Here is a 12,061-nt window from a genome sequence, read left to right as displayed (position 1 = left end):
CCTATGGTCCTTCTTGTTCCTGTTTTGGACATGTTTTTTTATTTCTACATTTTGTTTATTTGTACATAGTTATTTTTTGTATTTTTGTAAAAAAAAAAGAAATTACAGTTCATATTATAAAACGTGTGTCTTGTTTACCTCTGCACCTTTTTCATATACATAATACTGGGTAGTTTGTGGGAATATCAGTGACTATTTAAAGATTGACTTAATTTACCAAAAATTAAAAATATGTGGGTGTAATCCCTCATTCGTCCAGGAGTGTTCCATTGTAGGAAAAGGTTCAGTTGTTTGTAGTCATCTGGACTCAGTTTAGAAAAAAATAGACGTAGTCATTGTCAATAAGCAAATTTAGGCCGGGAACTCAGATATTTATACTATTCTGTGGTATTCCATTGGGCGGGCCTTCCTGAGGTGGAAAAAGTTACCCTCTTGTTTCTAACGAGCTAGACTTTTGTCAGTCCTTTAATGGGCTATTAGTCTCCCCTTTGTTTTTGAGTGACCCTGGCTCACTCACCCCGAGGACCTGATTAGCATCCGAATGTCCTGGTCCTCTACCTCGCCAATCGCTTCAATATTCCATTGTAGACTATAGGCAGGTTGAACCTTAACCCTCCATTTCTGTTTAAAGGGTCTTTCTTTATTTTAAACAAAAATAGCTTTTTTAACTCATCTTTCAAACAATGTTTTCTCCCTGCTTAAAATCTTCACCTCACCGTCTTCAAACGTATTTCTTCTGTGCTGATAGAGGCTCTTGTGCAGAGGCTGTTTAGTCTCACCTATGTAACGTTCTTTACAACTTTCTTCACTGCATTGGAAAGAATAAACCATCTTGTCCTGGACTTACCATAGAATAGTATAAATATCTGAGTTTCTGGCCTAAATTCGCTTATTGACAATGACTCTTGGTTGAGAGTCGAAACGTCAAGTTTTTTCTAAACTGAGTCCAGATGAAACAACTGAACCGTTTTCTACAAAATTTAAAATAATAAACAAAAACAAACACAAGGACAAGAGCTGAGAAGCTTATCACTGTTTTATTAACTTATGTAAACAGCCTGGCATTTTGGCTCAATCTTGAGTGAGAATGTGGTCTTTGCAGACGCTGCCTATAAATATGAAAAACACTTTATAAAAAACACACTATACAACAGACTGTAGACACATTTACCTAAACAGACTGAAATAAAGCTCTTTGTTGTTTAGTGGGTGGCTCTTAAAAGAGCCCTTGTGGGTCAGTCCGGTGGAGGACATGACTATTGTATTGGCTGCCATGACACTGCTCCCTCTTCATTGAAATAGGCCTTAAACGCCTCCCTCACCCTCAAGGCCTCTCTTGATCCGTTGTTTGACCCGATCCGCCCCACACCTGGAAGTGGCTCCTCATGAGCTCCATCTTCACACGCTCCAGGCACATGCTCCGGGGCTGTGGCTCGCATGAAGTTATGGAGGAGACAAGTTGCCTTCACACACTTCTCTGCGTCTTCAGGGTGGATTTCCAGGCGCCGCAGAAACATCCTCCACTGTGAGGTCCAGATCCCAAAGGCGTTTTCAACAACCTGCCGTGCATGAGAGAGGCGGTGATTGAAGACCCGCTCTTCTAAAGGGCGGCGCCCACGTCCAGGGAAGGGTCTCATCATGTGTTTTCGCACCGGGAATGCCTCACTCGCAACAAAAACATGGGGCAGTAGGCCTCGGTCGTCAGCCCCAGGCAGGTTCAGATCCTGGGGCAGCTGGAGAGTGTCTTCGAGCAAGGCCTGACCAAATGCAGAGTTGGCCAAGATCCCCCCATCACTCATCCTCCCGTATCCCCCCACATCGATTACCCGGAACCGATACCGGGCATCGACCACGGCCAGGAGAACCAGCGAATGCTCCCCCTTGTGATTGAAGAATTCTGAGTCGGGGGGGGGCTTCAACCGGACATGTTTCCCGTCCACAGCTCCACAGCAGAGAGGGTAGCTCCACCGCTCCTCGAACTCCACTGCAATGGACCTCCACTCCTCGGTTGTGGGCACAGCCATGAATTCTCCCACAAGAGAGTTCCAGATGACAGCCGCTACATCAGGGATGATGGAGGAGACTGTGGACTCGCTAACCCTGAAGCTGCTGGCGATTGACTTAAAGGAGTCCCCAGTGGCAAGAAATCTGAATAAAACAAACAAACAAATAACTATATAGCCTAAATATTGTTTACTTGTACTTTTTCTAAAATGGTGCACAAGAACAAGCAATAAAGACTTAATAAAAAACACACTTGCTGTTGTATAAACGTCGAGCTCCGTTTAAATATAGTTTAAACTCCGTCGACTATTTACCCTGGTTACTTTTATAGCAGTTTCAGGAGCCGCGGCACAAAACAACATGGCAGTTTCGCGGCTCTGTAGACACTCCCTACTTTTATTAGCCATGTATGTTTACACTCTGTTATTACTTATATGATTAATTACTGACCGAAGACAGATGGACAGGCGCTTAGCAGCTGGAATCGAGTGGATGTCCTGGCGAGTTATCCTCGCACCAATGCGGGACAACAGGTCATCAAACTGGGGCCGGGACAGACGATAATAGCGCTGAAAGCTTCGATCATCGAGACGCAGCTCTTGAGGCAACTGATGGGATTCACCAAACTCAGATCGCCCCTGCAGTAGTTGGAGTTTCTGAGCCCGCCGCCGCCGAGCCCGGCGCCTCCGAAGGGTTTTTAGAACCAAATATGTGAAAGCCGCGTTCTCAATATCCGCCATTTTCACCGAGATCAGGACCACACTGACAACACCTCCACTGCGCATGTGAGTACACCGCGCTCAACTTTTTTGCGGCAGACGCGACGCAGCAGCCAATCAGAGATCACGCTCCAGTGACGTACTACGCACGACCCGGAAGCAGCTCACACTTCACACCGGATGCTCTCTTTTAATGGCGGTCTCCTGTCCCGGCCGGGAGGCTGCAGTAACGCGGAGCGGCCACTACTTAAATTGGATTATGAGAGCGGACCGGCCTCATTCAGCTTGTTTAATACATCTGTGGTTTGAGCCGGTCAAAGTTACCGATGTTTTTTTCTTGTTATTCCTCCACAAAACACCAGACACTGACATGTGACAACTAAAATGAAAGACCTCTAACACGGGAACTCAACAACAGGACAACACAATTTGAGTTTATGTAAAATTAGCAATGTTTTAGTTTCTTAATCTCCAAACTTAAGGTGCTATAAAAGGTAATCAGATCTGTATTTTTAATTTTTTTTTCTGGTTGTTATACACTGGTTTATAACATTTTAAAGCTTATAACGACCTAGTTGCTATAAAATAACAAAAAAAATATATATTTTACGTTACAATACATACATTTGCGTTGCTTTTGTGTGTTCTTGTAGCTGGCCTGTTCACCCCAAATGTTCCTTTAATCGATTTACAAATTAAGCAAACTAAGTCATAATTAGAAAAAAATACAGAAGAACGTGTCATGTAGAGTTCAAGCACAACATTAAAGAAAAGACAATCTTTTATTTGCGTTTACATTTTAGGAAAATCACACTTATTTACACACGTTTACATACTTTAGCGTCTAGACAAACTCAGAGGCAAGAGAAACTGTTACACGATGTCTCCCTCTAGTGGACGAGAGCGGGAATGAAAAGTAAAGTTAAGGGCACTGAACGATACACAACGATAAACGGTATTTTTGGTAGAATAGAACACATTAGACCACGGGGAACTTAACAGGCTAAATCAGACACGTAACACACGATGATTTGACACTGAAAAATAAGTAGATTGACAGGAAAGGATTATGACACTTTCAACATTCATCGATTCGACGTTTTTGAGAAATCATAATTTGATAAATGCTTTTTAGTGTTTCTATTTTGTCGCGCAATTGTTAGCTGTAAGAAAATTATATAAATGTGAGCCAAGTTGATTGCTTTAATAATTACGCATCGTTTTATGATGATTTCAACCACCACCTTTGGACCAAACGAGTTTCATTAGGTCTATGGTCTATAAATAATTCTAGTTTCGATATTTTTCAACAATTTTGCACATAGATACACCTTAAAATGTATTGCACGGTACTGTAAATGTCTCTGAGCACTATTGGGGGTTGATTTGATTGTACAATGCCATGCTGTGAAAATATCTGCATTTTCTAAAGGTCTTGCTGTCAGATTGTGGATTCAGTCCTGATTTGTAAGATTATTGGGTTCACAGACTACTGTAGATCCTCTTGATGGTCCCTCCTTCGTCCTTGGAAATAATGCCCTTCTCGATGTAAGAATCCACCTGCTGGTCCATGAAGTCTTTGAGCTTGGACAAGTCGTAATCTGAAAGACAAAGAAAGAAAAGAGAGAATGACAATGATGCTACGTTTGGAAAAGTTTGCTTTAAATATATTTTGCTCAACTTGAAAGATTAGTTTGTTTCTCTGGAAAGGAAACCCAAACAATATCTAATCTTGGTGCATGACAGAGAGATTAAGGTCAGTTGTCTGCGGTTAAGAGGATGCCAACAATCCAGAATGGAGACGTCTCAAAGTCTAGTCAACCACAACATGTAATCTGAAACTGTCATCAAACCAATGGCACAGAGGCTCAAACCTTATTCATGCAATCTGTCCCTTTGTGTAGGAGAGGGACTATGAAAAATGAAATGTATGATAGAAGGAATTAAACCAAATTTGATTTGATTTGTTAATTTTGTTAACTGAAAGCTTGAGTACCAGATTTTCAGTGTTCTCACAAACCCTTTGGCTCCCCACTAATATTCACTTGCATTCATTTTCATGGCCGTGTACAGCTTTTACTGCTTTTACAACATACTCTTGTAAAAGTGTAAACAACATAAATATATAACTACCACGGCTTTAATCTATTCCTAAATGTCCAAATTAAAGGAGCAATTTAACTTTCCTGGCAGGGAGGTATGTTGCTCTGCTTGGAATGTTCCACAGTATGGCATTTACTTTATTCAATTACATGTGTTTTTATTTCTCAAAAATACCATGACAAACATGCATTCTTTCTGTGAGGAGGTTTGCCTCTCCCCAGATCTGACCTGTGACTTGACCTGATGGCAACACACACGCTTGTCTCCATGCAGATGAATGAGCTTAATGCAATGGGGAACATTATAGACAAAGCACTATCATCTCTATGGAGACCAGGAGACAGGAGAAGCCCAGAGTGAAGTGTTTGAACAGAGAAGACACACAAGTGAGTTCAGAAGTAGAATGAGGATCGAGGTGCCCGGAAACAGCAGCCCAGAGGATGACCAAACACTAAATTTAGAAACGGACAAAAATAAAGTCTAAACATCGGTCATTGTAAGTGATGAGCCATCTGAGGCCGACAGCTGTGCCATCGGCTGCTTCTCTGTGTGATCCTGGGGCACACAGATGGACAGAGGACACTGTCTCTTTGAATACGTTTAGGTGAGTTTAGATGAAAATGTGGTGGGCAGGGACTTTTGTTGGAGAAAAATGTCATTTGGCCCAACTTTTATGTGACACGACTTCTCATCAAGAACAGTCTTTGTTTTCCTGTGCCTGTGCCATTTGCCTGTAAGAAATGTTATGTGACCATCTGCTCGACCTGTACTTTATCAAATGAATGTGTTTCCCTTTGTTGGGACCAGTTCAGCGCAGGGAAAGCGACAAAACAAATCTGTATAAGAGGAACGTACAGATTCACACGAGGGAGAGCGGATTCTGAATTGTAGAACAGAATTAAGTGTTCACTTTTAAGTAGAGACAACTCTGTTTTATTGTTTTACTTTATTTCTTCAGACTCTATACAGTGGGGCATTTTAGGGTGGAAGACATTTTGACAATCCAACCAAAAAGTGCTAGAATTAAATATCTGACAAAATGAAAAGATTCTAAAAACTGCCCTCTAAATTACAGAAATATCATTCTATGTTGGAAAGATTACATTGCAGTTATGAAGCCTGCGTAAATTCAGCCTGGAAGACCTAACTCCATCCATCTACGTCAAGGCCTCCATGGAAGGACCCCTCTCCCCAGCGCCATCATCGCACTCAAGCGGGCGCCCGCCTGTCCGTCTGTGAGAGTCAGATCCCTCACTTCACCATGGACTCTCCCAGGTTTCTGCGCTTATCCCAAAGAGGTTATGCAGTTTTTCCTGGCCAAAGAAGGAGGGTGAAAGGTCAGGGGGCGTCGCACCATGGCCCTCGCACCTGCTCCTCATCCCCAATCAACGCTCTCAGTGACTCCTCCCCTGCTCCCAATCAGCACCAGGCGGTCGCATTTAAGCTCTCAGGCAGATGCCTCGACCGCTCAAACAGTACTGCGACCCACCGCCTCCCCTGCTCCTCCTCTACATTCCCCTCATCCTCTACCTCCTCTTAACATCTACCACCACCAGTCTCCAGGCTCCGGGGGGAGACATCTAATACAAATAGATCATGGAGTGCCCATGATTGCAACGTCTTCCACCGGGGTCTGAGCGCCAAATAACTCACGAATAAAGCTTGCTAAACAGTCCATTCTCGTGGTCTCTTTGTCTCTCCAGGGTGAATTGTTACATTTCCACTTTTTGCAGCAAATCCACAACATTTTCTGTTTCCAAGAGGAAGTTAAGTTATTTTCAATCTGAAGGCTCTGATCTGAGGAGCTAGAATGTATACTGCCCTGAGCCGGATTAGTCCCGCCCTAGGGAAAAGTTATTGTTCTGTTATGCATTAATGTTGTGTTTTTAGTTTAAAAGTGCATAATTTGATCTATGCTTTAATTTCATTGCATTTGTTTTCTTATGCCGCCATCTAGTGGATACTTTTAAATGTCGCAGGTAGAGCACATGTTTAAAACAAAACTTTATTTAACCGGAAGTAACAGCGAGCCATGAAGGCACCAGGCACGGCCGCACGCAGCTTTGGCTGCTTTTGGAGATCGCAGATTTCTTTATTTTGAGGTTGCATTGCCGGTATGTAATGTTGTACGCGTGCACAACAGCTGCATTTATGTTATTTTCTATAAGCCAGTGTTCAGTATTGAATTTGACTGTTCCATCTCTGCAATATGTTAATTACACGCTAACCACGTAGCCATCAATATTGCGTCATCTAGTCTGCTTTGTATACATATATGTGGATTTATTTATTATTTATATGTATTGTAATGGACATGTTTTGATTTTAAATATGTCTATTTTCAGTTTTACCTTTTCGAATATCATTAAACCTACTAAAAGACAACGTGTCTGCAGAGTCATTGATGTGAGAGAGGAGTTAAACCGGCTAATCAGCACAGTAAAACGGCAGCATCCAGGCAGAAGATTCTGCGGTCATCCCCCTGCGACAAGAGTGAATCTACGCTGACCACTACTACGCCTCAAGCAGCAAGGCATTCAGCAGTGTTCCAGCAATCGTCACTTTGTCAACGCAACTATGGCCGACAAAGCTCCATCCACCCAGGCTTCATCATCGGACAGCACGCCATGCAACGCAACATCCGCCAAGGCGCCATCCAACAAGTCTGTATCCTATAAAACCCGGTCTGAAGCCGGATCAACAGGGTCTGCAGCTGCCAAGGCAAGAGCAAAAGCTGAGGCAGCAAAGGCCCGTCTCAACTTTGCAGAAAAAGAGATGAGTTTGAAATTAGAAAAAGCTAAACTCGAAGCATCTATTGAGCTATTACGGCAGGAAAAAGATTTAGCCTCAGCCATAGCAGAAGCAGAAGAATTAGAGGCAGCCGCTGCTTCACAGTTAGACGCTCAAAGCCATCCAACTCGGTCCGAAAAAGCCGAGCGCACTGAACAGTATGTCAAGGACCAAGCCACACTTATGAACAAGGGTGAAGGTTGCACTTTTGAACCATTACAAAACAATGATGCACAAATGCAACTCAAGCAGGAGCACATTAGCAATGCGTTGTTACAACCTAGAGGAGAGGATAACAACAACTATCTAACTCCACATGCTTCTTTTCCAAATGGCAACTATTCCCAGTATGTTCCAGCTAGTGCCTTTTCCCATCCTTTTAAACCTGGCATTACCAACTGGACCCACAAGGTGTCAGCACCAACACATTTCAATCCTCCCCAAGAGAGGGACAGTAATGCAACTGACTTTATCAGGTACTTTGCGCGCAGGGAAATAGTTGCAACAGGACTTATCCAGTTTAATGATAAGCCCCAAAACTTTAGAGCGTGGAAGCGCTCTTTCAACAGTGCTATCAGAGGGTTGGACTTGACAGCTAGTGAGGAAATGGACTTGATGTTAAAATGGCTTGGCAAAGAATCCGCTGAACATGTGGAGCAAATCAGAGCCATACACATAAACAATCCTGAAGCAGGTCTTGAGATGATTTGGGATAGACTTGAACAATGTTACGGCTCAGCTGAGGCGATTGAAGATGCCCTTTTCAAAAGAGTAGATTCATTTCCAAAAATCACATCTAAAGACTATGTGAAACTAAGAAAGTTCAGCGACCTACTAATGGAAATCGAGAGTGCTAAAGCTGAAGGAGACCTTGTTGGCCTCTCATATCTAGACACAGCCAGAGGTGTAAATCCTATCATCCAAAAGCTTCCTTTTTAACTTACAGGAAAGATGGATAACAGTTGGAACAACATACAAACGTCAAAACTGTGTCACTTATCCACCATTCAGGGTTTTTGTGAACTTTGTCGCTCAAGAGGCCAATGCTAGGAATGACCCTAGCTTTCAGTTCAGCTCATACACAGATGCTGCTCCCAAACCAGACAAACCCCCTTGGAAAGCAAACAGACAAAAAGAAATATCAGTGCACAAAACTGATGTAGGCACGGGCTTCAATCCAGATTTACAAACCCATGCGTACAAAAAAACAGACAGTGAGAAACTCTGTCCACTGCACAAAAAGGCTCATCCTTTAACAAAATGTAGAACCTTTCGCATGAAACCTCTTGACGAGAGAAAAACATTTATAAAAGAAAACAATATTTGCTTCAGATGCTGCGCCTCATCCAGGCATATAGCCAAAGACTGTAAAGTCAGACTCCAGTGTTCCGAGTGTGGCAATGAAAAACATTGTGCTGCACTTCACCCTGGCCTAGCCCCATGGCAGACAGAACCAGAGCTAAACTCAGAGCCGGCATCAGAGCACGGCGGGGAGCCAGGTAACGCACTGCCTGAGGAGATAATGACAAAATGTACTCAGGTTTGTGGTGAGAGTGAGGCAGGTAGATCATGCTCTAAAATTTGTCTCGTAAAAGTTTACCCTGTAGGCTGTCCAGACAAAGCAGTACCACTCTACGCCATTCATGATGAACAGAGTAACAGATCACTAGTCCGCCCAGAGTTTTTTGAGTTGTTTAATGACTGTGGTCCTAGTTCTCCCTATTCACTTAGAACATGTGCAGGTGTTAAAGAGGCTATGGGTAGGAGAGCTACTGGTTACATAGTGGAAGCTTTAGATGGCACAGTCCAAATCCCACTGCCTAGCCTCATTGAATGCAAAAACATCCCAAATGACAGATGTGAGATTCCTACTCCAAGTGCGGCCATGCATCACGCCCACCTCAAACCTGTAGCTCATCTTATCCCTGACTTGGACTCTAACGCTCATATACTAATGCTCCTTGGACGGGACGTAGTACGAGTACACAAAGTCCGCAAACAGATAAGTGGCCCTCACAATGCACCCTATGCGCAAAAACTTGACCTGGGATGGGTCATAGTAGGAAACGTGTGTTTAGGTGATGTCCACAAAACCTTGGCAGTAAACACTCTTTTCACCAATGCCACTGAGAAAGGTCGTCCCACAGTGTTTGAGCCATGCCCAAATGTATACCATGTTAAAGAAAAGCATTGTGACATCCAAATTCCTTTCAGTGTCAGCACTCAGCTCGGTGACAACACCACATGTGAACCCGACCACTTAGGATGTAATTTGTTCAAACAAACCAAACTTGACAATTACATTGCGCCCTCCATTCAGGACAAGGCATTTCTAAAAACAATGGAGGAAGGACTTACAAAGGACAAAAATGGTACTTGGACAGCGCCTTTGCCATTCAAATCTCAACGTCAGAAACTACCAAACAACAGGCCGCAAGCACTGAAACGCTTAATGTCACTTGTCCGCAATTTTGAAAGAAAGGAAGAAATGAAAGAGCATTTCATAAACTTTATGGACAAAGTATTTCAAAATGGACATGCAGAAATAGCTCCTCCTTTGGAAGATGAAGAAGAATGTTGGTATTTGCCACTATTTGGCGTTTATCACCCAAGGAAGCCCAAACAGATTAGGGTAGTCTTTGATAGCAGTGCCAAACATGAAGGTGTGTCTTTGAATGACATGTTGTTAACAGGGCCAGACCTTAACAACTCACTACTTGGAGTCCTCATGCCCTTTAGGAAAGATGCTGTTGCGTTTACCGCAGACATTGAGCAAATGTTTTATTGCTTCAACGTTCGTCTGGAGGACAGGAACTACTTGCGTTTTTTGTGGTTCCGTGACAATGACCTTTCCAAAGACATTACAGAATACCGAATGACTGTTCACGTTTTCGGGAACAGCCCTTCTCCAGCGGTTGCCATGTATGGCTTGCATCAGTCCGTTCTACGCTGTGGATGTGATCCAGATGTTCAGCAGTTTGTCACACGGGACTTCGACGTAGATGATGGACTTAAATCTTTGCCTACTGTTGAAAAAGCTGTGTCTCTTTTGCAAAGAACACGAGACACACTTTCAAAATCAAACCTGAGACTGCACAAAATTGCAACCAATAGAAAAGAAGTCTTGGAAGCTTTCCCGTCCCAAGACCATGCTAAAGACCTAAAAGATTTAGACTTTGAAGCCGATTCTGTCCCCATTCAACGTAGTCTCGGCCTTCTTTGGGACATAAAAAAAGACTGTTTCACCTTCAATACTTCAGATGAGATGAAATCCTTCACTAGGCGAGGTGTTTTATCAACAATTAACAGCCTTTACGATCCTTTAGGCTTTGTAGCGCCAGTCACTATACAGGGAAAGTGGATTCTAAGGGAACTCACTGTTGAGAACGGAGACTGGGATGCACCATTGCCTTCAGAAATGCAAGAAACTTGGACTTTCTGGAAAAAACTCACTCAAAGAATTGTCAAAGCTGTCGATTCCCAGAGTGTACACAGACATTTCACCTTCTACTGCTGTAAAGAAAGAACTGTGCATCTTCTCAGATGCGTCTACTAAGGCCATTGCAGCAGTAGCCTATCTTAGAGTCACAGACGCAGTAGGAAACTGCCAAGTGGGCTTTGTGATGGGTAAAGCAAAGCTAGCTCCACGCCCTGATCAGACCATCCCAAGATTAGAGCTTTGCGCCGCTGTGTTAGCAGTAGATCTTGCAGACCTAATCTCAGATGAACTAGACATTGAACTAGATAACTGCACATTTTACACGGACAGTAAAGTCGTTTTAGGTTATATCTATAACGAGACACGTAGATTCTATGTCTATGTTAGTAACCGTGTAAACAGAATCCACCGTTCTTCTCAGCCCAGTCAGTGGTTTTACATACCCAGCAGTCAGAACCCCGCAGACCACGCCACTCGTTCTGTTCCTGCTTACCAACTACCACTAAGTAACTGGCTCACTGGCCCAGACATTCTGGTGCAAAATCAGGGCATTCCCACGGACACATATGACCTCGTTGAGCCCAGCACTGACTCAGAAGTCAGACCACAGGTATCCACTCTCAAAACCACTACCTGTTTCAACCAACTCGGCTCTCAGAGATTCACAAAGTTTTCGTCTTGGAAATCACTTACCCGTGCACTCGCTCGTTTACTGCACATCATCCACAATTTCAGTTTAGCTTCACGCAAACCTAAACAGTGCAATGGCTGGCACTACTGCGAAACAGGACTCACTGTTGCTGAGTTTAATCAAGCGCAAGATGTTGTGATTCAAGCAATGCAGCAGGATGTGTACGCCGACGAAATCAAGTGTTTACAAAACCAAGAAAAACTTCCCAAAACCAGCCCTTTAAAGAACTTAGACCCTTTCTTGGATGAAAATGGACTCTTGCGAGTAGGTGGTCGCTTGGTTAACTCAAAACTGAATCAAAACGAAAAGACCCCT

At 43.3% G+C, this 12,061-nt stretch overlaps 2 protein-coding genes across 3 annotated transcripts in view; both read right to left on the bottom strand.

The window, feature by feature from the left end:
- Positions 1-1,062: 1,062 nt before the first annotated feature.
- LOC140381401 (uncharacterized) lies at positions 1,063-2,768 on the bottom strand. The gene is made up of 2 exons (XM_072465452.1): positions 2,455-2,768; positions 1,063-2,148 (listed from the first exon to the last, which is right to left on the bottom strand). Exons 1-2 carry the CDS (start codon positions 2,742-2,744, stop codon positions 1,257-1,259), a joined length of 1,182 nt encoding a protein of 393 aa, XP_072321553.1. The 5' UTR covers positions 2,745-2,768; the 3' UTR covers positions 1,063-1,256.
- Positions 2,769-3,468: 700 nt separating this feature from the next.
- scg3 (secretogranin III) overlaps positions 3,469-12,061 on the bottom strand; it is a 45,374-nt gene continuing 36,781 nt past the window's right edge. For both annotated transcript variants that reach the window (XM_072464963.1, XM_072464964.1), the window contains exon 12: positions 3,469-4,324. In XM_072464963.1, coding sequence (XP_072321064.1) covers positions 4,206-4,324 — 119 coding nt within the window. In that variant the 3' untranslated portion in view covers positions 3,469-4,205. The remainder of the gene's footprint in view (positions 4,325-12,061) is intronic.

Source organism: Eucyclogobius newberryi, unplaced genomic scaffold (genome assembly GCF_026437365.1).
Source record: "Eucyclogobius newberryi isolate DKJ021-1_F unplaced genomic scaffold, fEucNew1.0.hap1 SCAF_5, whole genome shotgun sequence".
Classification (NCBI taxonomy): Eukaryota; Metazoa; Chordata; class Actinopteri; order Gobiiformes; family Gobiidae; genus Eucyclogobius; species Eucyclogobius newberryi.
This window is presented reverse-complemented; position numbering and strand designations above follow the sequence as displayed.